The sequence below is a fragment of the Lemur catta genome, chromosome 7 (genome assembly GCF_020740605.2).
Source record: "Lemur catta isolate mLemCat1 chromosome 7, mLemCat1.pri, whole genome shotgun sequence".
Classification (NCBI taxonomy): Eukaryota; Metazoa; Chordata; class Mammalia; order Primates; family Lemuridae; genus Lemur; species Lemur catta.
Genome location: NC_059134.1, coordinates 63,325,450 through 63,353,210, shown reverse-complemented (window position 1 = coordinate 63,353,210; position 27,761 = coordinate 63,325,450). Strand labels below are relative to the sequence as shown.

General features: G+C 39.6%; 1 protein-coding gene across 1 annotated transcript in view; it reads right to left on the bottom strand.

The window, feature by feature from the left end:
* The window catches only part of SYT9 (synaptotagmin 9), a 177,397-nt gene that overhangs the window by 91,004 nt on the left and 58,632 nt on the right, over nt 1-27,761 (bottom strand). The window contains exon 3 of the mRNA XM_045556508.1: nt 22,915-23,461. Coding sequence (XP_045412464.1) covers nt 22,915-23,461 — 547 coding nt within the window. The remainder of the gene's footprint in view (nt 1-22,914; nt 23,462-27,761) is intronic.

The window sequence follows — 27,761 nt, the reverse complement described above, 5'->3', positions numbered from 1 at the left end:
TACAAACTGAGATATCGGTCTCTTTCCCCACCAAAGTTCATGATATTCAAACCCTAAGAAATAGACAATACATAATCACTTAATTTTTTCCAAGGGGGCACAAAAATCATTAAAAATAAATTTTGAAATCCTGACTATTTATACAAAAGCAGGACTTTTTGAAGTGGCCGCTTGGATCTTGACATTTTTAGGACAAAAGCATGATGTCATGAAAGTCACTGGCTTTCTTACCAAGTTGACGCTTACCCCATGTCTGACCTCACTCCACAGGTGACCACCGCTTGCAAATATGGTGAGCGAGAGCCGGGGGTCAGGGTGGGGAATCCACCACAAATAGCTTTTATACATTATTTAGACAAGTTTTTAAAAGCTGAAAGTTGATACGTTTGTTTTTAGGTAGTGTCAAAATGCACATAGCATTTATTTCCTCCCTCTGGCCCTAAGAGGTGACTCTGGCCAACCTTTGAGCTGATATTATTTAAGTATCTGTTCAGTACTTATTAGAAGAGAAGTTGGCTGCTGTGATGGGTAGAGAAAGCGGGTTGTTGGAGGCAGTGCTAGTCTCTTCTCTAACAACCACATAGCTCAAGCTCAAAGCACGCAGTCTACTGGTCGACCAGACCTATACCTTTGGAAGACATGTTAGTGAGCGTCATCGCAAACAAAGCTGTTGGGAAATGTCATGGCTCTCCCTAAGTGGCTTATTCAAGTATCATTCCCGACTGTATGTAATGTTCTCCCAGAAAGAAATACTGATTAATAGTTTCCTCCACCTCAGTGTCTCAGTAACTTTTATCGATTAGTTCCCTGGAAATCTGTCTGGCCAGCCTGTTCCTTACTCAGGCTCTGATGTATCATCCGTTCAGCAAAATCTATGCTAGGGCACAAGCCGTCATGGGCAGGGTGTCCTGGCCAGAGTGACTCACGGGTGCAGGGTGATGAACACAGCAGAATGCCAGCGGCCCTCCTAAGTGTGCTAGATACAAATCATGATACAAACTCATTTTCATTCCAGGGTTGATGAAAGCATTTTTCAAAGTATACTTTCATAATGAGACAGATATTTTGAAGTATGGTATAATGGGAAAAAAATACCACATGGGTTTTGGACACAGGCTTGAAATAGACTTACATTCAAACTTTGTCACCCTCTATTACTTGTGTGACCCTAGGCAAGTAATGAACCCTGTTATGCCTCAGTTTCCTCTTTTGTAAACTGGGCATAATGCCTACATCACTTCTGTGAAAATTAATTGGGAAACAGGAAAGCACTGCAACTGGGGTCTGCACATGGCATTCTGCATGCCTCTCGAGTCCCTTCTTCCTCCTGCAGAACCTGGCTGGGAAAATCCAGTCCCAGGCAGACACATAGAGTCGGAAAGTTCAACCACAGTGCAGCTGGTCCTTGGCTACTTTGCTGATTAATAGAAAAGAAAAAACCTTTTTTAATTCAGATTTTTGTTTTGTTTTTCCAATGGTTGCACTCGGTACCCAGGAGAGAACTTTGCACAGGGGCGGTGAGAGGTGAGAATTAGGGGAAGAGAATGATATAATATGGGTGAGTTTTATTAGGACAGATGTTATTAGGGTGACGGGCCAGGGCGCTGGGAAGCTGAGGAAGCCCAGCCCTCACTGTCCTGACCCTATTCTAAAATGAGGAGGTACCCCTCGCGGGGATATTGTTCCTGTGACCAGCTGGAGGGAGGCGCTGCTCATTGCACCCGGGTCTGGGCTCTCCTCTGCTGACTCCAAATCTCATCTGCACCCTGGTAGAGGGTGTTTATGTTTTTTTTTAAATGTGTGTTTTATATATTTTTTTTATTATGGCAGAATATACATAACATAAAATTTACCATTTTAAGCATTTGTAAGTGTAAAATTCAGTGGCCAGGAAGTACAGTCACAGAGGTGTGCAGCCATCGCCACTCTCCACCAGCCTACATCATCCCCAACAGATGCTTGCATCCATTAAACAATTTCCCCCTCCCTCCAGCCCCTGGTAACCCTGTAGACATTTTTAACCCCTAGTAAGTAGAGAAAGGGATTCTGAAAGTAGGCAGAGACCCACTTGAAGTTTCCCATTCCAAACCGATTTGTGAATTTTCTGAACCCTTTGGAAGCCACTTCCCCAAGGCTGTGGGGAGCTCAAAACCACATCAGGGTGTGTGGCCCTCACCTGAGAGCCCAGCAGTACACGCGTCCCCCTGCCCCCCACCTCTACCTGTGGCCCTGTAATTGCCTTCCCTGTGGAATTCAGCTTGCTTTTCTTTCGCCAGGATCAGTCACACTGACCTCAGCTACTTCCACAACTGCTAGAATCAAGAGATGTACAGAGCAGAGCCAGGATAAGGGTCTGGCATCCACAACTGGCTATGAAATCTAAGAGACAGTAAAAGAAAACCCCATTTAAGAAAAGGATTAGCTTAATTCCTAAAAATCATCCATGTACAGTCTGAAAATACAGAAGGATTCTCTTCTTAAAAATAAAAAAAAGAGGTCTGATGGCTCTGATACCTGGAAGGGATTAAATGCTAAAAATAGCTCCAAGGTATTGAGAATGCCGAGGGAGTGTGCAGTTCATGAAGCAGAGGGCAGTGAAATCTGGTATTAAATGCTAACAAGAGAGGAATTCTCAAAGAGCGCTCAGGATCCGTGAGTCACTGGGGCCTTCCTCCATTAAATGTAAAGCAATGTCCCTTAATATCACAAGATTAGGGACCCTCACTGTTCAACCCAGCGTGTTAAGAAAGCACTGCCTGCCCAGTAAAGGCCCCAAGCTGATCTGACATGAAACAAATGAACTATGGATTAGATTCTCCAATGCCTCCCTGTTTTGGGTGAAGCCATGCTGACGGCCAGGTGACATCTGTAGGGCCATCTGGTGACATTTCGTTTTGGGAACGGATTAATAGAGACTGGGGAGGGGGGTAGAGTTGGTACAGGGCTTCCTGGAGCTGCATATGTTTTTGGAGGGGGAGGACCCTTATTTTTTTCCATGAGAATATGGCCAAACTATTACTATAATTGTGAAACATTGCATGACCTGGTGGGGGATTCCTTCTATACAGAAAGAGTTTCTTTTAATTCTGAAAGCATCAATTAATATGAAACCTAGGTATTAAGGAAAGTCCCTTGTTATGAAATGATGTCTCCCTGCTCCCCTCACTCCTGCAGGACACATCTAGGGCTGAGTTGCTTCTCCATGGAATTGCTTCCTGCTCTGATGCCACAGACTTATGCTCCTGCCAGCCTGTGGTTTCCTCCTTCAGCTTCTGTGGGCATCCTAGTGCCTATTATTGAGACTGTTTGTTGAAAGAACAAACACTTTACTGGGCCTGGGACCACTCCCTCATGCTCTGCCCTCACTGAGTTCTTGAGCTGTGTCTCAGTATGGCAAGACTCCAAAATTCCCTGTTCTGCTTCCCACCCCCTCAACAAGCCACTGTCCACGTGCTGTTGTGAAAGAAGAGAAGACCTTTGCCTCCAGGCCCAAGTTTGCACTTATCTGCAAACTCCCTGACTCCTCAGAGCTCACAGCATGCTTAATTGCAGAGATGCTGGTCCCAAGGTCCCTGAAGCTGCATATGAGGCTTCCCCAGGGCCTGGCCCTGCAAGCATTTCTCTGCTTTGATTGGAATATTTTGGTGAAAACTGTTTGAAAGCGGTATTGGTTAATTGATCAGTGCCAGCTTCTCTTCTGGACACACTGACTGTGACCCCTCAGCCTCCAAAGAGAAAAGCCAGGTAAACTCCTTTGAAGGCTGCATACTGGAGTTTTGCTTGTTCAGGGTGACCTGGCTGGCAGGGAGGCCCTGACCTCCGGAAACACGGACAAAGGGAACGAAGCTCTGTCCAGCTGTTCAGGGACAGAGGCCCCACCCACCTGCAGAGGGTCCTCAGAGACACACACCTTTGTGTGCAGCTTTTTTCCCCTAAACAAATTAAAGCAAAGAAGCAGGAAAAATAGGGTCACAACTATATAAAACTGCAAATGAAGAATCATGGACAGAGATTATACAGGAAAGACATACCAAAACTTTAACAGTGGTTATTTTGAGGCAGAGGGATGATGGTTGACTTCATACTAAGGATTATCTACTCTTCTGTTTTTATTCACATTTTCTATATTGACTAGATAGATTGCCTAATAAAGGAAAAAGCCAACAAATTAATTTTGAAAAGTAGAATATATTCCAAAGTTTAACACAGACTCAAGTTAAAGTGGGACTAAGTTTAACATTATTCTGTAGTTGCTATAAAAGAAATCATCAGACCGGTACATAGCAAGGGACCACAAGCTCCCAGAAGGCAGAGGGTATTTCATATTCAGCACACAGCCCTGTCCCACACTTCACAGAGAAGACAGAGCCATCAGATAGGCTGCACAAGACTTCTTGCCTCTTTATAACCATATCTGCACTTGCAGTGGGCCTCTCCTTCCCATGGTGGCACAGAGAGAAGTATTTGAACAAAAGCCAGGGCATGGCCAGGCACAATGGCTCACACCTGTAATCCCAGCACTCTGGGAGGCTGAGGCAGGAGGATTGCTTGAGCTCAGAAGTTCAAGACCAGCCTGAGCAAGAGCAAGACCCCATCTCTACTAAAAATAGAAAAATTAGCCGGGCATGGTGGCACATGCCTGTAGTCCTAACTACTCAGGAGGCTGAGGCAGGAGGATCAGTTGAACCCAGGAGTCTGAGGTTGCAGTGAGCTGTGATGACACCACTGTACTCTACTCTGGTGTCCAACGCACTCCAGCCATAGGGCCTCCCTCTGCCACTCATCCACTCTTTCTTAAATCTTCAGGCTCTCTCACTACACTGGCTTTTACCTGTCAGTATTTAAATTATCTGGCCTCTCCCATTTTGACAAAACCCTCCCCAATTTCAGTGGCCCTCCCACCCCCACAGCCAATGTGCCACAGAGCTTGTTCAAACATGTTGCCTCCCTGGTCCTGCACATTCACTTTCCAGTCTACTTCACTTCAGCTTCGGTCCTTACTGCTCTATGAAAAGTTCCCTTACTATAGTCACCAGTGATTTTCATGTCACAAGAGCCAATGGGCTCTTTCCAGTCCTTTCTTAATTGACATCAGCACGGCTTTTGACCCACCTGACCACTCCCGGGGTTCCTTGAACGTTGTTCTCGTGACTTCTGAGCCACAATCAACCAGTTCTCCTTTTCCTCTTTGGCTATTCCACTTCAAGTTACTTTCAGGTCTCCTTCTCCATCTAAATTCTAAATATTATTATTTATTATTATTCAGGAATTAGACCCATACCCTCTCCTTTTATCACTTTACATTTCATTATTAAGTAACTTTGTCAACTTCTGCTATTCAAACATCATAAACAGTATATGTTGATAATTCATAAATTGTTATTTCCAACTCTGACCCTGCTTCTGAGTTCCAGCTGAGTATATTCAACTTCTTTAAGATTTTTTTACACTTGAATGCACAAACTGAATATGTTAAAAATGGAACACATGCTCTTACCTACACAAAATAAATAAATAAATAAATACCCTATTCTTCACCTAATGTCTCTCCTCTCAATAAACACCAACATCCTCCATTTGCTCATGCTGGAAACCAGAGAATCATCCAACTTTGACCATTCCCTTTCTTTTAGTCTCACAGAAAATCAATCACTTCTGACAATGACGGAGACACAGGAAATCAGTTAACAATTCAGTCTGGACACAGTATATGAAACAATGGTTTCTAAGTCATTGGACATCAAGCAATGAAGATACGTGATCCTTGAGTGACAGGAAACAAGTGAGGTGAGTCCGACGGTTGTCTAGCTCACTACCAGGAGAGAGTTTCCAAGATGCAGCACAGATGGATGGAAAGAACCCAGGCAGAGCCTAATGGGCTCCCTCAGTTGAGAAAATGGATTTGGGAGTCATAGAGGCCAACCCAGCTAGAATTTGCAGGACATAGTAACATAGAGGAGAAAGATGAACATGAGTGAGCTCCAGAGGTTTGTACTGCAAAATATTGTTGAGGGAAATTAAAGAAGATGCACTAAATGGAAAGATATATATTGTTTGTGATTGGGAAGCCTCAATATTTTTAAAATCTAAATTCTTTCCAAATTGATTGCATATTCAATGCAACCCCAATCAAAATTCCAAAAGGTTTATGTATGTATGTGTATGTGTATATAAATAGATAAGCTGATTATAAAATTCATATGGAAATGCAAAGGATTTAGAATAATCAAAACAACTTTGAAAAAGTAGGGCACAGTTGGAGAACTCACACTACCTAATTTCAAGACTTACAAATCTGTAACAATCGAGTCACTGTGGTATTGGAGTAAAGACAGATAAATACAGCAATAGAAAAGAATCTAGAATAGACCTGTACACATGACCAGCTGATTTTCTTTAAAAGTGCAAAAGGCAATTACGTATATAAAATATAGTCTTTTCAACAATGGTACTGGAGCAATTGGATACCATATACAGAAAAAAAAAAAAGAAAAAAAAAAACCCTTCAATCCATATCTCACACTATATATAAAAATTAACTCAAAATGGATCATAGTCATAAATCTTTATGTAGATTTAGTAGGACCTAAAATTATAAAACTTCTAGAAGAAAACAAAAGAAAACCATATGGTATAAATTTAGATTAGGCAAAGATTTTTTTGACACACCACTAAAAGTAGACTCTATAGGAGATAAAATTGATAAAATGGACTTGAGCAAAATTAAGAACTTCTCCCTTCCAGGACAACATTAAGAGAATGAAAATACAGGCCATAGCTTAGGAGAAAAATATTTGCACATCATATATGTGAAAAAGGACTAGCAGAACCCTCACAATTCCATAATAAGAAAGCAAAAAAAAAAAAATTAAGAAATTTGAACAAGCACTTCCTTAAAGAAGACAAAGAGGTGGTAGATAAGCCCATGAAAAGATGTTCCCTAATGACATCATAAGTCATTAGGGAAATGCAAATCCACAATGAGATTCCATTTCAAACCTGTTAGCACATCTAAAATTAAAGACCAATCCTACCAAGTGCTGGTGAGAAGGCAGAGCAACTAGGACTTTCATATCCTGCTGGCGTGAATGGAAATGTTACAACCATTTTAGTAAGCAGCTGGGCAATTTCTTAAAAAGGAAAACACCCACTATATAATCCAGCCATTCTATTCCTAGGTAATGATGCAAGAGAAATAAAAGCATATGTCCATACAAAGCACATGAATGTTCATGGCAGCTTTAAATGTAGTATCCCAAACTGAAAATAATCCAAATGATCATCAAGAGGCAATGAATAAACAAATTGCAGCATATCTATGCAATGGGATAGTATTTAGCAATAAAAGGATTGAGCCATTAGTATACACAACAACATGGATGAATCTCAAAATAATTGTTCTGTTTGAAAGAAGCCAACCAAAACAGTATATAATGTATGATGCTTATTTACATAAAATCCTAGAAAATCTAAACTAATCTATAGTAATGGAAAACAGATTCACAGTTGCTTGGGATTGGGGGATGGGTGGCAAGAAGGGGAAGTAGAAGCAGTTACAAATGGGCACGAGGGAAGGTTTTGGGGTAACAAATATGTTCATTATTTTGATTGCAGTGGATGGTTTCACAAATGTATACATATGTCAAATATTGTCAAATTGTATGCTTTAATATATGTATTTTATCATATACCAATTATTCCTAATAAAACTGCTTAAAAATTTCTGGAATATGCCACTTTTCTTCACTTCTATCACTACCACCCAAGTGGCCTTCTACAATACTGACCTTCCACTCACTGCCCTTCCTGTCTATCCTGTACTGCGCACCTGTGCAAGCATCCCTCTCAGCCTCTGCTTCTGGGTATTCTAATAAGATATTAGAGCTATTTTCATATTATTCATTAATTTATTCATTTGCTCAGAGTGATCTGTTAAAAACATAAATCTATTTGTGTTATTTCACTTCTCAAAATCCTTTAAATATTACTCATAAAGACCCAAAGACTTATTCTTGCTGCTGCCTGAGTTCTAGTCTTCCATTTTGTTTCCCCTTTTTTAACCATCCTGCACTTGCTGCTCCTGATACTTGCCAAAATTGTTCCTGCCTCAGGTCCTTTGCACATGCCAGTTCCTTTTGTCTGAGACTCTTCCCTTCTCCAGGCAAACTCCTAACCATCCTTTAGTCTCAGCTTCAATGTCATTTCCTCCAAGCACCCTTCTATAAAATACCAGACCAGGTTAGCTGCTTCATGGACAACTTGCCTATGTCTCCTTCACAGCACCATGGGTAAGTAATTATCTGTGCAATTTTTTATTTACTGTCTGTCCTTTCTTCCCACATTCCCCTCACCCAAGACCATAGTCTCCAAGAGAGTAGGGGTCATTATGTACTCTATGCCTACTATATCACCTGGCACATAGTGAGTATTCAAAAACTTTTGTTGAATAAATGATAGAGACAGAACTTGAACTCACTTCCTGACCCAGAACTCACTCCCAGACTTTCAAATTAGATTTTTCTCAACCCACTCATATAAAATCCATCCTTCTGTATCTGAAAGCCAGGTGTACTTTTCCTACAGTTACTTAGGAATCAAAGTGGTAAGCATTAAGAAATGTAATGGAGGAGTGTCTAACTATTAAATACTTTAAAACCAAAGTATCATACTTATAAAAGAAATGTTAGCAGTGTTTGACATAGCTGAATGGATAGATTGGTTAGGGTTTTTAAAAAGTCAGTCATGCTCATTTTAAAGATACATTTATTCCGGAAGTTACACCCCAAGAGAGTTAACAGAGGAGAAAACCAGGTTAGAGAGGCAGGGCCTTGTAGGAAATGAAGTCACGGTTCGGTGCTAAAGGCTGGCTGACCACTGGTTCAGCACACCGTGTCTTTAGCAAAGCAGTGGCCTAGATTTTCCATGTAGCTGAGTAGTGCTGAGAAGATAAAGATTGCAAACATGGCCACTTTCCAACACAGCTTCCTAAGAAAGAGCCTACCTTCCCCTCCCTTTCACTCCCCCACGATGTTTATTTAGACTCCCCTTAATTAGTGCATTTCAGCATGGAAGCATAATCCAATCTGAAAGAAAATTTCCCAGGAGAGCCATCTGTCAGAATTAGACTACACTAAGCTACTGGACAGTAAGGCTGCCTTGTAAATACCACAGACTGCTTCGATTCTCGAAAGGCTCAAAACTCATTTTCCAAGCAAGCAAATGCCAATCCATGGGACAAGGCTTTCTGTCAGGAAACCAGCTCGCTATTTTGGACAGTAATGTCTCCACAGGTAGAAGATCATTACAAGCAGTCTCAGGGGGACATTCTACCTGACTAGTCTCACCTTTCTTCAGAGGTGAAATTGCTGTCCTTGACAACTCTATTAAGTTCTTTTTCAATTGTTCCAGGTTTGTAGAATTTTTTTTTTCATCTAGGTCAGTTGTCCCCTTGCATTCAGCCATGGAATAATATAACTGTGTAAGGGGTGACCGAAGTGGAGCCCACATGGGCTCCCTGCAAAGCCAACCTCCCTCCCAGGAGCACCCAGCTTGCCGTGCAGACACCTGCCTTTGGTACCCCTGCCAAGGGAGCAGGCAGACTCTCCCCTAAGAAAGGGGAGTGTGGGGATGGAGGTGGGGGAAGAGGCTCCCTTTTCTCTTCTCCATCATTTCCCTACATCTCAGGGGCCACATGAATCAGGTCCTTCCTGTCTCCCCATCACCCCTTTTGCATTGTTTTGCTCTATCCCACTGTAGGAGACCCCATTCCTCCCTGGCTAGATACCCTTTGACCAGGCCAGTGCACTGCTGCTGTTGAGTGTCGGCTGCTAACAGCTCGTGATGCCATCCATCTTGGGAGAGTGTCCTTGAGCTGATAGAAGTCACCTTGAAAATGACAAACAAGTTATACTCTCTCCTCTGGGTGGCCTACAGCCAATAAAAGACTAGCACAGGGTAAAAAGGTAGCCCGTCTCTGTGGTGCTCTTCGGGCCCCAGAGCTCCCTGTGGGATCAGGCCCAGGAAAGGCTGCAGCAGACTCCCCCACCCCCTTCTTTGCCTGTCTCTTCCCCTAACCCACCTGCTTCCCTCACTTCCTTATGGGTTTCACTTGAGAGAAGGCCCTCACTAAGTCACCTGTGCAAGCATCCCTCTCGGCCTCTGCTTCTGAGTATTCTAACAAGATATTAGAGCTATTTTCATATTATTCATTAATTCATTCATTCACTCAAGAACAGTTTTACTGTCCACCTCTTAGGTTAAGTACTGAGGATACAGTCACAGATTTTGGTTTCAACGAGCAACTAGTCTAGTGGGGTAGGCAGAGACACATAGATACTTTTATTTTTATTTGTTTTTCAGTCTTGCTCTGTTGCCCCGGCTAGAGTGCAGTGGCATCATCATAGCTCACAGCAACCTCAGACTCCTGGGCTCACATGATCCTCCTGCTTCAGACTCTCAAGTAGCTAGGGCTACAGGCATGCACCACCACACCCAGCTAATTTTTCTATTTTTTGTAGAGATGAGGTCTCATGTTGCTCAGGCTGCTCTGGAACACCTGGCCTGAAGTGATCCTCCCACCTTGGCCCCCCAAAGTGCAAGGATTATAGGCATGAGCCACGGTGCCCAGATGATACAATCTAACGTGATGGCTGTGGTGAAGAGGTACATACAGGATACTGGAAAAGCGCACAAGGAGCACCTACTGTGTTCTTAGTGGATATAGCGAGGGCTTGCTTAATGAGGTAATGTCTAAGCCTAGGACTTCTAAGATGAATAATATTAAGTTAAACAAAGAAGATAAGTGGAAAAGAAAGGTCATTACAGAGAATGTGTGTGTATAAAACAAATACATGAGATTACATACAATCCATACAATTAAAGAGAATTAGCTGAAACCACAGAAGGGAACTGGTTGTCTAAAACCTGTGGCAGACATTCACATTAGATCCTGGTCTTCTTGTTTGCTGAACCTTGATATTGCTTCTAAATCCTTCATAACACAGCCCACTAGTCAGCTACCACCAGTTTATTGGAGTTGGCCTTCAAGATGAAAAATCTTTGCCATCCCTTTTGTATATATGTTTTTATATGTTTTATCTGCACATACCCATATCTACAAACTTACCTGCATTTGTTCTCATCTTTTTCTTATTAATAATTCTTGTCACCAAGAAAATATTGTCCCTTTGTTTATCTAACGCCAGCTCCTCTACCTGTGATTTAGATCTTATATCCTACCTTGGCAGGGAAATTGCTCTATTGATTATTCCCACCTATCCTGTATCTTCCTCTCTCTCCCCCTACACATATATCTATATAATACATATATATGCTATACAGATATAGATTCTAAATATTCCTATATCTTCAGACTCTACTAATCATTTTTATTATATTGTTCTCATTCATATAATAATTAAGTGCTTATTTTCCCCCTCAAAATGTGATTTTTAAATTTATATTAATTTATTTTTAGTTTACATACAGAAAAATTCACTGTTTTGGCATATAGTTCTGTTGAGTTTTGGCAAACGCATAGAGTCATGTACTCACCACCACAATCCCAATAGAGAATAGTTCCATTACTCTCCTGCCCCCAAATTCCCTCAGGTTGCCCCTTTGTAATCAATCCATCTCCCTGCTCCCAATTCTTGGCAACCACTGATTTGTTCTCTGTCCCCATAATTTTGTCTTTTTATAATATCATATAAACAGAAACATACACTATGCAGCCTTTTCAGTCTTGCTTTTTTTTTTCACTTAGCATTATGCATCCAAGATTCCTCCATGTTACTGCGTGTATATTATGCACGCGTTGGGTGCTCCTTTCATTGCTGAATAACATTCCATTGTGTGAATGTCACAATTTATCCTTTTGCCCATTGGAGGACATTTAGGTTGTTTCCAGCTTTTGGCAATTATGAATAAAGCTGCTATAAACATTTATATACAGGTTAATAGAGAAAATTTTTTATAAATATTTTTATATCTCTTATAAATTTATTTTTCAAATCCCATCTAAAATAATGAAAACATGGGTAAATTTTATAGGAAAAAATATCAGTATCCCTGCTATTTTCTTTGAGCTGTGGAATCACCTCCACATATGTTTCCAGGAATCTCAACAGAGCCAGCTTGCTGCCTCGGTTTTGCGTCCTGTCCTCCCTCCTGTGCAGTGTGTCTGGATGGGACGCTGGAGTTCACACTCACACTCAAAAGTTTCCTGAGCATCTCCTTCCCTGTCGCTGGGGAAACCGCCACAGACTACCTAACTTAACTTACATTTCCAGCCCCTTCATCTGGCCACATTCCGGCATAGAGCTGAAAAAGCTAAATATGTGCTTTCATTACCTTTCTTGAATGTGAGGATGGTTAGGAAACTCAGCTCTGATCAATGAAAAATAAGCAAAGACATCAGTGTGACTTTTAGGAAAGCTTCCCCTTTCCTGATGGAAAGGAGTCCCAGAAGTATCTAGCATGCCCCTTTTTCTTGTCACTTTCCTTTTGTCTCAAACACAAAAGTGATGTCTAGAATCATATATTTTGTAATTATCTACTGAAAATATTATATAAGTAGATTTATAACTTTAAAGAAACAAAAAAAGATACCAAAAATGTGAAAATGGATCAAATGATTATACAAATGAACAAGTTTTAGGAGTCAAATAAAGCAGGAATGAAATTTACATTAATTTAAATGCGACACTCAATGAACTTATTAAATAACTGGGTAGAAGCTGCTAAACTGAAAAACAAACCAAAAGAAATTAGCCAGGATGCACCACCAATAGGAAAAAGAGTAAAGAAACAGCACAGAAGAGAGAGTGAGTAGGACTAAAAATATCTGAAGAAGATTTCCAGGAGGAAAAGATAGAAAGCTTAGGGACAGACAATACTCACAGAGGTTATGACTGGAAATTTACAGAATTGAAAAGACACCCTCAGATTCAGGACACCCTATGACTCTTAAGCAAGAGAAACAATAATTTTTTAAAACTCCACTCCAGTCATATTATCAACAAATTTCAGACAAAGAAAATTCTTGTATATGGCAGAGAGAGGAGAAAAGGGTGTTATCATTAGTGGCTGATTTCTCAAAGCCAAGAATTTAAAGGCAAGCAGCTAACAAAATAGGTGCTGAGGAAAAAACAAAATTATCCACACAAGATTTGTATCCTCATGTTTTTTCAATTGTAAATGTGAAATGATATTTTCAGACAAATAAAAAGAAAGACAGCTAACATCAAGACCCTTAAACGAAGGATTTTATCAAGAATGTTCTAAACATGAAAAATAATCTAGAAGGGAAGCCTGAAGGAATGATAAAAAAAGAAAAGTGAGACATGTGATAACTTCAAATAATCATTGACCATATAAAATATTAATTATAATGTCTAATTGAGGAATATAAAAAAACAAGGCAAGATGGAAATAAAATATTAGAAAATTATAATATCTTATCTGGAATGAGGGTGATTCAAGTCAAAGGTTCTAAGGTAAAAGTATAGTTGGGGGAAATTTGATATACTGATTAACTTTTTACTTTGTTAAATCAACCATACATATGACAATTTCTAGGAAACTACTCAACAAATAGAAACAGAGGGTACATCTTATAAGCTGGGGAAAGAGAAAACACAGACTAAGATGGGCTTATAAATACTTCTGGTGGGATTGTAAATAGGTTAAACCACACAGATATAAAGTTTTCTTCAATCTAGCAACTCCATTCCTAGGTATATGCCCTAGAGAAATTCTTGCACATATTTACCTGGTAATTTTAAATTAAGAAAGTTTAATAGCAGCATTTTCTGTAATAGAAAAAAACTTAAAATTAATTCAAACATCCATTGATAGAAGAATAGATTAATAAATTATGGTGTGTCATACAAGAGAATGCTAAAATACTGCTGCAATAACAACAAAAAAGAACTACAGGCATACATGCACATAAATTATTCTGATACACATAATACTGAACATAGTTTGCAAAAGAATAGATACAATATAATTTCTTTCACATAAATTTCAAATATAGGCAAAACTGAAAATCTATTCTTAAGTGGTAAAATATTTTAAAAACAGAGAATTATGTACACAAAATTCATGTATATACTGCTCACCTCTTGGGGAGATTTTGGGTTGGACGAGGGGCACACAGGAAGCTTCAAAGAGACTGATACTGTTTTCTTTCTTCAACTAAGTTCTGGATTGACCGATGTTCATTTTGTTATTCTTTTTGAGCCATACATATACATTATATATGCTCTTGTAAGTGTCATATATTTCATGTCTTTTAAAAAACTCAAATGCTTTGTCCTGGCATCCTCAGTAAGACAAAAGCTATCAAAGTCTCTTTGTCAGAAGCCTGTAGCTTCATCAATCACTTTCTGCATGTGTGTTCTTTTCTGCAGTCCTGTGACTTTTCACTCCCTCTGAATAATCTAGATGTCAGGGGGATAGCATGTCGGAGGGACGGTGAGTGGGAAAAATGTTAGGGTAGGACTCAGTGGACTCTCATGAAGACAGAGCTCAGTAGACCCCAGCAACAGCCAGACTTCACTCACATCCATGTGACAGAGGGAACTCAGCCTGCCTGTTGGAACCTGGAAACCAGGGCTTTCTACAGGGTTTTTCAAGTTGCTTTGTCCCTTGGAATCAGTTAACCAGCCAGTCCTTAGCATTTTTAGCACTACGTGTTGCGGTTTCCTGGAGCCAGCTCTTATCAGCTGGCACCAGCTTGGACAGCGGGTTTTGCCAACTCTGCCTTCAGTGATGTCACATTGGCAACTTGAAATCAGCCCTGCTGGGAGAATTTACACTATGGGAATCAGCAAATGCTACAAATCAGGTCCTCTTCCCCACCCCTCAGACAGTTGTTACCCATCTACTAGGACACCACTGAATATAACACAGCCATAAAACCATACGATAATCAATTAGAAATTATGGTACAACGGAATGAAAAGGGATTCAAAGTAATGAACATCTTCAATCACAGGGCCTGGCTGCCCCACGTGCATTCAACTGTGAAAAGCAAGCATCCTGGGTTTCCCTAAATACTTACTTCCCCCCCTGCCTGAATGGTTCCAGGTGTCCACCTCCACCAGGTCTAGAAATGGTTCCAGGCTCCTGGCAGGCAGGACGGGGAAATTTCCAAATAAATCACCATAAAATACTGAAACTTACAATGACACAAAATCAAATTTTGATGGAAACGTAAGGTTTTTAAATTCCTATCATTAAAAGAAAGTCTATGCTGTTGTAAACTACCCTTCCCTTTTCTGGACTGGGATCCACATTGGTAGAGAGGGAACCTCATGGCTTCGACTGTCACTACATGAGAACTCTAGCATCTTCTCTAAATGAGAGACTGACTGAGGTGGTCATAGGTCTCAGGGAAAGTCTTTGAGTCAGTTTCTAAGCAGGCCACCAAGAAAGAGATTCCTGGAGGGCTTAATGCCAATTAAGTGATAAGTGTGATATAATAAAAATGCCAAGAGCATAGGCCTGGCAGCCAACATTCACCCAGACCACTAAATTCAAGTTTTCTGAAATTTTGACCTTTCCAACACATGTTATCTTCTCTCTTGTTGACTGACAAAATCCCCACAAAGATACATTATACTATTATTGATTGATCTGGCTTCAGTAGTTGACAGGTTTAATTAAACCATCATTTTTACACTCAATAATTTTGTTCTTCCACAGGAAAGTGAGGATTAATTTTTATTTGAATGCTAACTTTTATAAAACTCACACTCTCTTTGGAGAAATAAAGAAATTTTTTTTTAAAGATTATGAGTTCAGCTCTGCATAATACCCTCCAGCTCAATCAGTCCCTAGAGCCTCACCAAATTAGTCCTTCATAAGAAGTTTCATTTTATTCAGCAAGTGCCTTTTAAGTATCTCACTTCCAAACACCATTCTAGAGGTTAGGCACCCCGTAGTGATCACACAAGCTAAATTTGGTCTTTGCACTTACAGAACTATCTAATGGCAAGAAGAAAATCAAACAGATACAAAAATGAGGGATGAGTAATGATAGATGTGTCATGGAAGCAAATACTGGAAAAAACTACCCTCGTCCAGGGCTCAGAAAAAGGGTTCTCTCTGAGGAAGTGGCACTTAAGCTGGGATCTAAGGGCTCAGTAGGAGTTAGCCAGGTAAAGATGGGAAGGAGAAGTAAACCAGCATATATGATAATTTTGAGCCACCTTTTCATGCACAGACCAAATTGGCTATTGGAAAATTCAGTCTTAATTCCCACTTGGCCATTATTCAGCTATGTAAACTTGGTTGCATCTCTTTATGGCCCTCCACCTCAGTTTTATCTGCTAATGGAAGATTTTAGATTGCAGGATCTCTAAAGTTCTATTCAATTGAAAGACAAACTTATAGTATATAGATTACTATTCAGTTAGTGTAAGTAAAAACAGCTTTTATGAATAAGCTTTGAGTGATATAGCAGAGTGTTTTTAGCAATGGGGTCAATGTACACAGAAACTTCCCCGGGTAAAAATAGCAGATTAAAAAAATCCTTTTTAATATGTAGCAGAAATGAGGGACAGAAATGGAATTTTTCAGTGTTCAGAAACAATAAGAAGGCATGAATCCACAGAGGTAAGTAACTCCGGAGCTGGAGCTTGAATGGAGGAAAATGTGAGACTCTAGTGGTTTAGCACATGGCATTTAGAAAACTGTGGAAGAATCCTATATAGAGCTGCAGTCCCAGTGCCTGAGGGTCACATTCTTAAAGGATAAATAAAACAGAACTTCTGCCCTGCATAAGTCAATACTGAGGACACATGCCTGTATTGGACTTGTTCTAAGTAAAGAAGAAAAAAAAAAGGCTTCCTGACCAGTTTCTAATCATTAATACAAACCTGCACTAACACATTTGGAGCCTGCATTCACCCTACTTCTTGTCCCAAAACTCCCAAATCCACAATTTTGTTTAAATTGTTCCATGTTGGTAACTCACCTAGGCACCTGGTAGAAACAATCACAAATCATCTCTGAAATAATACACTTTAAACCTAGGCCTTGAAAATTTCTACCAACAAAGTTCCAATCTAGATGAGCTCACAATCACACACCTAAATACAAGAGGGCACGAGGCATGATAAGTTAGAGTCAATGGAAATGCCAAACAAAAGAATCAGAGCTGCAGAGATTATAGCTGTTGAAGTTATGAGTAACAGAATACAAAAATAACTATGTATGGAACGGTAAAAATATACATATATAAAAGGGAATTGAAAGTGTGTTGAACAAAAAAAAGAGACTATCAAAACCATTAGACAAATGTGGAAACACATCAAATAATACTTCTACAAATGGAAAGAAGGAAATGGCTGAAAATTTTCTAGAACTGGTCAAAGGAAATAAGTTTGGATTCACGCATCTCAATAAATCTCAATCAGGATACATAAAAAGAAAAGTCCAGTTAGCAATGTTACAGTTAAACTACAGAATGCTAAAGGGGAATACAAGATCTTGGAAGCAATAAAAAAAAAAAAAGAAAAATTACATACAAAGGAATAAATATTAGACTAAATGCTGACGTCCCAAAGAACCCTTGGAAGTCAGAACACAATGAAATCATAGCTTTACAATGCCAAAATCGAAGTAACTTAAGTTTTATGCTCCCAAATTTCTATTCCCAGAAAAACAATCTTCTAAGAATACTAGCAAAATAAAGACATATTCAGGTGTTTTTGCTTTCAATTGAAAGTTATTGCCAGCCTATGGATACCCCAAGAAATAGGGGGATAAATATCCTGACCTCACTCTCCTTCCTTCCTCATTGTCTGAATCTAAGCAAAAGCCAGAGACTAAGAGAGTTATTTCAGTTTGAAGAAAGATAAACAAAAGCCCCAAAGCCTTCAGGGGCAATGAGCAGGCATAAATGGAAGACATCCAAAATAATGTCCCAAATAACTTTACAAAGCAAGAATTACCTTGATTCCAAACCAGACAAGGACAGTACAAGGCAGTAAATTATATGCATCACTCATGAGTACAGATGCAAAAAATGCTAAATGAAATATTAGCAGACTGAACTCAACAATGTATAGAAAAGGTAGTAGATCAAGGCCAGTTTGGATCATTCTTGGAATATAAAATTGGATTAAAATTTGAAAACCAAGCAACATAATTGACCAAAATAGCAGATTAAAGGGGGGTGGGGAGTGGAATCACAGGATCATAGCATTTGATAAAACAACTATTAGTGGTAAAAAGTCTTAGCTAACTAGGAATAGAGGAATATATTCTTAATATGATAAAGATATCCATAAATTATATATAGCAAAATCATACTCTATGGAAATACACAGACATTCCATTTAAAATAAGGAACAAGTCAAGGATGCCTACTACCATAATCATTATTCAGCATTGTACTAGAAATCCTAGTCTGTGCACTAAGTAGCAACCAAAAAAGAATAAAATGTATACAGATTAGAAAGAAAACAAAACTATCACAATGCACAGATGACTGATTATCTACAAAGAAAATTCAGCACAGTCTACAATCACATTATAAGGATTAATGAGGTTTACAAAATTTCTAAATCTTATAAATATATAAGGTAAATATATAAAATTACAATTATATGCCATCAATAGTTAGAAAATACAATCTTAGAAAAGATATCATTTAAAAGAACACATTATTAGGTACCAAGCAGTAAATCTAACAAGAGACATGCAAGATACTCATGTAGAAAATTATAAGTTTGAATGAAAAACTTTAAAGAAGAATTAAATAAATGGAGAGATACAGTATGGTCATGAATAGAAATACTCAATATCACAAAAGATATACACTTTTCATAAATTAATCTATAGACTTCATGCAAATCCAAACAAATACCAGGAAGAATTTTTGTTTAACTTGACAATGGGATACTAAAATTTATGAGAAAAGTCAAGTATCAGCCAAGACTGAAATAAAAAAGATGCAGCCTGGATGATTTGCTCTTCCAGATATTAAGGCTTATCATAGAACAATAGTAATTCGCAAATTGTACTATTCATAGAGATAGTCAAACAGAACAATAGATACAAAAGAGAATCCAGAAACAGATTTTTCACATATGGAAATCTATACAGGACAGAGCATGCACAGCATGTTACTGGGAAAATATGCCAGAAAATTATTTATCCATATAGAAAATATAGATATGTTATGGACTGAATATTTTTTCCCTCCCCTCAAATTCATATGTTGAATTCCTAATCCCCAATATGATGGTATTTGGAGATGGAGCCTTTAGGAGGTAATCAAGTTTAGATGAGGTCATGAGGTTGGGGCCCCATGATAGGATGCGTGTTCTTATAAGAAGAGGAAGAGACCAGAGCTCTCTTTCTCTCCATCACGTGAGGACACAGTGAGAAGGCAAACCAGGAAGAGAGCCCCACCAGGAATCGAATCTGCCAGCGCCTTGGTCTTAAACTTCCCAGGCTCCACAACTGTAAGAAGTAAGTGTCTGTTGTTTAAGCTTCCCACTTTATGGTATTTTGTTATGGCAGCCCAAGCTCACTAATATAGGATGTCTATATTACACTATATAAAAAATCCCATTGTGAGTGGATTAAAATCATAACTAAGAAGCCAAAACCTCAAAACTTCTAATAGAAAATATAGGAGAAATGCCTTTATGACATAAGGTAAGAAAGGATTTCTTAAGACGCAAAAGTGCTAATCTACAATGAAAACTATTGATGCATTTTATTACATTAAACATAAGAACCTCTATTTATCAAAAGACACCACAGAGTGAATACAAAGACAGCTATAAACGGAGATGTTTGTAAAACATAACCAACGAAAGATTTGGACCTACGCTATTTAAAGAGCCTGAATGAATCATTAAGGTAAAGAAAACAATAGAAGAAAGTGCTGGATAAGCATTTCACAAGAAAGAAAACATAAATGACCATTAAACATATCAAAAAATGGTCAACTTTGATAACTGAGGAAATACCAATATTATATTATTTTACATACACACAAATATTAATCAGTGTGACAATTGCAAGAGTTGGTTATAAAGTAGAGCATTAGGAATGATCACATCTCACCTGTAGGAGGATCATTTTATACAGTCACTGTGGAAAAGACCTTGTCACTACCCAGAAAATGAACATGTGTGTCCCTTACTTCTGTCAGGGATACACTCTAGAGCAAAGATTGCATATGTGAACCAAGAGATGTGTACATATGTCTTCTCTGCAGCATTGCTCAGAATCACAAAAAACTAATAACAACCCAAATGTCATCAATATAAGAATGCTAATTTGTCATATATGAATATAATAGAATATTATATAGCAAAAAAACACAGAAGCCAAAACTGCTCCATTCATCGTTATGGTTAAATGCCATAATCAATGTTGGCTGAAGAAAAAAGCAAGCCAAAGAAGAGCTATAAAAAGCAGAAATAGACTAAACCAAAACCTATGTTGCCATATACATATGTCTACATATATACACATATATATTAGTATATATATACATCACAATATACATAAAATTTAGGATAGTGGTTTCTTCTTGGAAAGGGTGGACTGAGAGGGAATGTGATGAGGAATGACAATCCAAGGTCCAGCAAAAGTACTGGTGATATTCTATTCTTCAGCTGAATGGTGGGTTCATGTCTGTTCATCAAATTATTCCTTCATAAATCTGCATGTGTCTATTACATGCACTGTATTATATACATGTTGCATTATAAAAATGGAACCTTGCCAAATCTCAGATCTTTATGTTCAGTCTCTGAACAAAGTCACATTCAAAAAAACACAGTTAAAATATCTCCAAATAATACTTTTAAAATAGAATTTTAAAAGTATATAACAGATTATAAAATAATCTATAATCCCATTCTCAGGGCCTACCTTCTCCTGTGGCCATCCAAAATCTGAGATCAATGCTTAGAAGATCTATTGTTTACCTGAGAAAACAACTGAGAATTTTGAAGCCTTTAGCCTTATTCTTTTTCTTCCTTGATTAAAAAAAATCCACGTTCTCCTCAACCCTATAGAAATCCAGGATTTTCCAACAATAGACAGGAAACTCTTAGTCCCAGGCGAACACTGAAATGGCAATGATCTCAGGGCCAGAAGGTCTCTGCAGCCTTTCCCTTTATATCCTTGTCCACAGGAACCTGCTCTAGGAGACATTCCCACCAGGGATCATCAGCCTTATCTCGATTTGTATTGGCCACTGTGCACTGTGTTGCTCTCTTCACAAAGTCTCTAGAAGGCAACTCTCACCAGGATGCCTGTTGAGCTTTCTGATAACCTCTCCAGCTATTTTTATGAAATACATTTGTCAAAAAATATAAATTGATGTCTCCCTAGATGGTGTGAGACCTCTCCCTACCATACCCTGAGATCAGATATAAGTTCAAGGCTGATCACTGCAGCTGGCAGTAAATATGCCAATGAGAGGGTTAATTCCTGAGCCATTCATATCTTAGTATAGGAACCCTGCCCATTTTGTTTCTTTAGACCTTCTCATGCTGCTCCCTGATTTTTGCAATTGGTATTTGAGACAATCCTTGCTTCCCCCAGCATCCATTTTCGGGTTTACATATATTACAGTCTTACAAATTAAGAGGTCTGTTCCTTCCCCAATATCTCAAATCACCTTAATTTCATCAACTGCTATTCTCTGCACCTCTCCAGCAACTTTTCTGTCTTCATCATTACGATAAAGGCCAGCAGAACTCATGCTGCACTTTGTTTACCTGGATCGCAGGACAAAGCTGGCACTGGAAGCTTGTGACATGTGGAGAGAAGGCGACCCATAGAGCAAACAAAGCGTGGGTGAGTCCCCAGTTCATAAAAGTGGCTGAGGATACAAGGGTACCAGTGTGGGTATTTGATCATTAGGCAGAGATTTTGTGTGTCTTATTCCTGAGCAGAGCAAGAATCTTTCACTAATTAGGCTCCAGACTCAAGCTGTCTGAGCTGAGTAAGGATGGTGGTGCTTGGTGGATGCCAAGGTAGAGAAAGAGCTGTGCTGGCCTCAGAAAGGCTCATATTCAATAAGATGAGCTAACAGTAGTTTCAGGGAATTTGGACAGATGAAAGAAACACATGGCTTTAAAATATCAGAGTTACCTGAGAAAGTCCCATTTTCCTTTTTATTCCCAGAGCATCAACACACTTCCGCAGGATAGTGAAAAGGATGTAAATGGAGTAAACATACTACCTCTGAAATCTTGTGTTTAAAATATAAACATAGATATATGGTTTACCATTTCATAGCACCTCTGCTTTCTTTTCTGAGCCCTAAGTTGGATTTGACCCTCTACAGATTAGTTTTGCCATTATATGTAGTTTCTTTTCATACTGCCCTCCTTGCAACTTTGATTTTTTTTAGTCTTACACTTAAAAATCTGGTACCAACTCTTCTCAGCCACTCCTGGTTCTAGTATTAAAGTAGAGGATCTTATCATGGGAAATGCTATTTAGCCAAATTGAGAACAGAGGTAAGGATTTAATGCTCTGGGATAAGGCGATGGTCTCTTAGCTGCAGACCACAGTTAATAGAATGCCAGGTTCCATTTAGAGCAGATAACCTAAGAACACTCTCAAGAAAATGTGGTAAGGAAGACAGATAATATCTGCTGTCTATTATGAAATAGCTAAGAATCTGAAAGTAAAAAAGACAGAATGTAATTCTATAATGTAGTTTTTATGAATAATTCTTAGAAATTTCAAAATGAATACTGTTAAAGACCTGTTTCTGGAAAAGTACAAAAAGGTTCTGAAATACTAGCTAGATGTTCATAGACATGAATTTTATACTTTACCCCCCAAAATAATGTGCAAGTAATCTGTTTCCATGCTAACCAAGAAGGCCCCCACCCCCAAATGAAGAAATGCTGGACTCACATTGGTGACATATTCGATATCCTTCCAAAGGATGCACTCCCTGGGGAAATCAGCCAAGTCTAAGAAGTGATCCACCACCACTTGGCCGATTAAGTCATGACGAGAGAACCTGTCAAAGTCGTACACAGAGAAGTGAAGCTTTCGTGCTTCAAGGTCATTGTAGGGAACCGGAAATAAAAACACTTCATCAAACACAGGGTTCAGGGTCTTTCTGTGCACTTTAGTCTGGTGTTTTGTTTTCCGATCAGGAAGCAAATAGATCTTGACATAAGGATCTGAAGTCCCAGAAAAGTCCTTGGCGGGCAAATTGACAGCTTTGTGAATCTTCACTATGAGCTGCTCTAAGTCACAGTCATATTTTAAAATGAAGTTCAGTCTCCCACAAGCTTTGCTGTTACTCCTTCTCCCATCATCATTATCCAGTGACCTCTGCTTATATAACTCCGGTTTAATTCTACCAATTCCGGTCAACTGTTCCTGTTTTTGCAGCTGCTGGATATTGAAGTCTGGATTTGACAGGTTGAGTTGTCTTCGGATTGAATTATGCCTTGAATGAAGAGCAAGACAGAACACAGTTATAACCTTATTAGCTATGAGTCTTTCAGAGACTTGTGCCTGGGATGTAGGTAGCCTGTTACGTGCTGTTAAGGGCTTAGATCTGTGGGCTTTTTTTTTTTTTTTTTTTTTGGCCTAAATTCAAAATGCTCATCAATGTGAGTAAGCTGCTCCCTAAGGCTTGAAGCTCAAAATTGAGGCTTGGTATCAGGAAATGAACTTACTAAATGTGACCTTGGAGCTTTAAGGGTTTAATGCACTTTCTAAACTGTCTAATATGCCATTAAAGAAGCTTACTCGGCTGGTAGAATGTAAAGATCTGTACAAACTGCTTTAAAAATAAAATTATTCCCCTTTATATACAATATCATCCTGAAATTGAAATAGTTAGCTAAATGTTGCCTTATGAAGAATGAATCTTTCTCTAAATTACATAGAATTTCCTGTCACTGGCTTATAGCTTTATAAGGACATGAGTTCTTACCAGTTTAAATGAAATCATTTCGTCACAAAAACACAGCATTTGCTCATGTGAAAATGTATGTGACTGGGATGTGTCTGCTTGCAGGGGACTGTGGTGGTTCTGACAGGTGCCAGTCACAGCACTGGGATTGTGCTTTTGTTATACCACATGGTTAACACATGATTAGAGATTATGAAGACCTTTTTTTCTGAAATAATCACTAATGGCACAAAGATTAAAGGTGAGCTACCATAAATGCATATAAGGATTCAGTTAGAGAAGGCTAGATATTAATATTTGCAAATTAAATATTTGCTAATAGAGTATACTCTTCACTTATTGGTTTGGGTTAAAATTTCCTTAAAATTCTCTTTAACACCTACCTGTCTTACCTGTGTGGGTCGTCACAAGTTGAGAGAAGTAGTCATTACTACAAGGTTGTTCTTAAGGTATTTTTGTGTGATCTTAGCTCAGAGTGATTATATTGTTTGTAAGCAGTTGCTCAATAACCTTAATTAAAATAGCCTCTCCACTGCAAGGTGAAAGGGAACAGCTGGGCTGTCTCCGAGGGACAGGGAAAAGTTGGAGAGGCAGAGTAAACATTTGTATTTGTCCTCTCTTCCTTTCTTAAGACTGCTTTATGAAATGAAGCTGTAAAAATGGGATTAAGAGACCCCCAAACATGTTTGAAGTTATTCTTTCTTGTCAGCACAGATGTTGTCATGCTGAACATTCCTCTTCATCCTAAAGAAGTCTCCTCATCACTAACCCCAATATGGTACAACCAGAGCACTGTCACACCCAGCACAGGCCACAGTACACAGACACATCCAAGTCACATGCGTCCCCACATGTGCAAAAACTGTATGGTCTGAAAGGAGCCATTGTGAGATTTTAATCTCTTACAGAGAAATCCAAAATCTTAAGGTTTCTATGTATCTTATGATTTATTGGGGCAAGAGAAGAAAGGCAAGAGATGCTGTTAACTGCCTGAAACTGGCTCTCTGCACTAGTTCAGCCAGGTCATTCCCTTGTCTAGAAGTGGAATCTTTGCAGTGCTAGAACAGAGCTTGAACCTGGCTCTGTTGGACTCTGTGGGCCGAAAGGACCGGCAGGCAGTAGAAAGTACCCTGCCCCACACAGAGGCTAGAAGGGGCTGGTGCCAGCCCAGTCTCCCTCTACTGAATTTTCTTTGCAGGCTAGATTCAAAAAAAGTCCATGATTTGGTCCTGCATTGGTTCCCACCATTTTGGTTGGGGACTACTTAGGGGACTAACTAGTGGGGAGTGGTATGGACCATTCTGGGTGCTGTCCAGTTATCGGTGCTGTTTACATGATAAAAATGCACCCTCAAGATCCACTGGATGATGCTTCTCCAGACGGAAGTTTGTGGTAAAACAACAATCCTGTGTCTATACCCAGCCCCTCACCTTGCCCCTCTGCTCCCCAGGGGATTGCCAGGCAGACTCTGGTCATAACAATTTACCTTTGAGTTTTCTGAGCACTGGAATTAGATCCATCACAGCAACATTTTGTCTTCACCCTTGTCTGTAGGTCTAGACCCACCATGCATATTTTAGTTTTAATTTAAAATGCATGGATTTGTCTGCTTAGTAATGGGATATACTCTGTTTTACATGAACATTTTCTTAGACATGAAATCTGAAGAGAAATTAGTCCTGCATGCTCAGCTTTTCCTAATCACAAAGGGTTGCCAGCAGGTAGAGGAAGTATATTGGGAGAACATTATGGAGAGGTTTGTACATAAAAGATCAAAACAAGATCCTGTTCCCTTAGAACCCAATTGTACACGAATCTCTCCATTCAAAATTCCAATACAGCCAAGGGTATAAAAACCAATCACAGATATGAATACTATTATATACCCACATGTTTTACATGATTAATTTCATTTCCAACACCTCCTTGCCCCCCAAATTCAGAATCTCACTTAACTACTGGGAAAACAGTTGAATCTAACTTTAAGGTAGTGGTTTAAAGCAGATAGCAAAGACTGCAACAAGCCATGACAGTTTCTCACTCCCCGGGGCTCCCTCTCAATTGCTTTCAATTTCCTTTCAGGAGGGAGTTAGAGTTTAGTGGAGTTGGGGGAGAGGAGGCGGTAGAATAGAGAAGCTCACATTAGCCAGAGAACCAGAGTAACTCATAACCTCCCTGAATAACCTCTGAAGCTCTGGGGGCTGAAAACGAGAAAGTAGGACAGGGAGCCCACCCCAGGGACATGAGGGAGAAGATGAGGTGGAGGAAACGGAAAATCAATATTCCATAGCTCTCACAGGCTCCTCAAATGGAGGCGGGAAGTAAAAGCAAGTTCAAAGCAAGAAAAGAGGAAAGATACAGAACAGTGTTACATCTTCAGCTCTCCTAACCACAGATGAGGTGGTTCTAAATGGTTGATGGAGATAGTTTTTGAGTGCAGCGAATGAGAGGCTACCCAGGGCAAGAGTCTAGAATTTAAATGCCACTGAGTGACATTGATTACAACAATGAGTAAGTGTGGTAAGGAGGCATCTGTGTCTGAAGCAGACAGTTCTCTCAAATAGGTCTAGGGAGTCCTGTATTTTGGTGTTCTCAGGACTCATTATGAACAATGAGTGGAAAGAGAAAAAGTGGACCTCCCTAGGACAGGGGGTAAGAGAAAGTGAAAGATGATCTCCTCTGTAAATAAGTCACATCCTAACACTTTGCAGAGAAGCTGCCTGCTGGGGGTTGGACTCTCAGCTTCCTCTACCTCCCATTTTCTCTCGGGTAGGGCAAAGGCTGTTTTCCTGTCATGGAAGGGACAAGAAAGAAACTTAAAGATTGGACTTGGCTACCCAAGACCTTAGTTGGAAGACTGGTGGTTGAACCTGGAGAAAGCTTGAATTCAAAGATAATTAGTAAAATTTATAAAGTAGATTTCCCATAAGAAACTAAAAAACACACTTTCATGCTTGAAGGAATCTGAGCCTTGTACTGAGCTGCAGCTATAGGTCAGGAAGGGGCAGAAACCCAGAGGCAAAGGGGTTTTTCTTCCTCTCCTTTCCTCAAATGTGAATTAGCTAGTCCCAGCTCTAGTCTCAGTCCCTAAACCATCACCCAAAAAGCCAACTAGGTCCGTCAGGGTCCATCAGATCATAAGAAAGAGGACATTACACTGCAACTCAACAAATGTGAATGTGCAAAGCAAGCGTCAGGTGGGGTAGAAGTTGCCCTGTATCCTGTCTTCACCCCTGTCCCATGCATCTTATACATTTTTTCCATTAATCTTGAAGTCCCTGCCTTGAAGGAAATAACTGGCCAGTCAGGTGACGAGATGGTCCCCTAGTAACTCTGAAGCAGGGCAGAGAGTGATAAGGACTGACCAAAGATGAGAGAATCCCAGAAGCAGAGAGGGAGAAAGAAAGGCCTCTGGCTCAGGAAATTTTCATGGAGGAGATGGTGCTTGAGCTGGGCTTGGCTATCTAGCTTGGCTTCATCCTTAACCACCTCCAAGCTCACGCTATAGACTTTACTAGAGAAATTAACTCAATTTCCAATATGCCCACACGTATTTCATTCCAGACTCTGTAAGAGCCACTGCTCAGAATCACCAGCACTCTTCCATCTCTGGGTTTCCTGTGAACCACGGACAAGTGCACACTCATCTATGTTCCTTCACCCTGGTGGCCCCATCTCAGAAGTGAAACCTTTCCTTGGTCTGGGGGCACCGGTGTCAACCAGGCTTCCAGGTCCAAGGAGAAGAAAAAGAGAAGCAAATCATTGTTTCAGAACTGTCATTGATTGCTTTCCTCCATTCAAGTCACAGCAAAAAGTATGGAAATAGTGG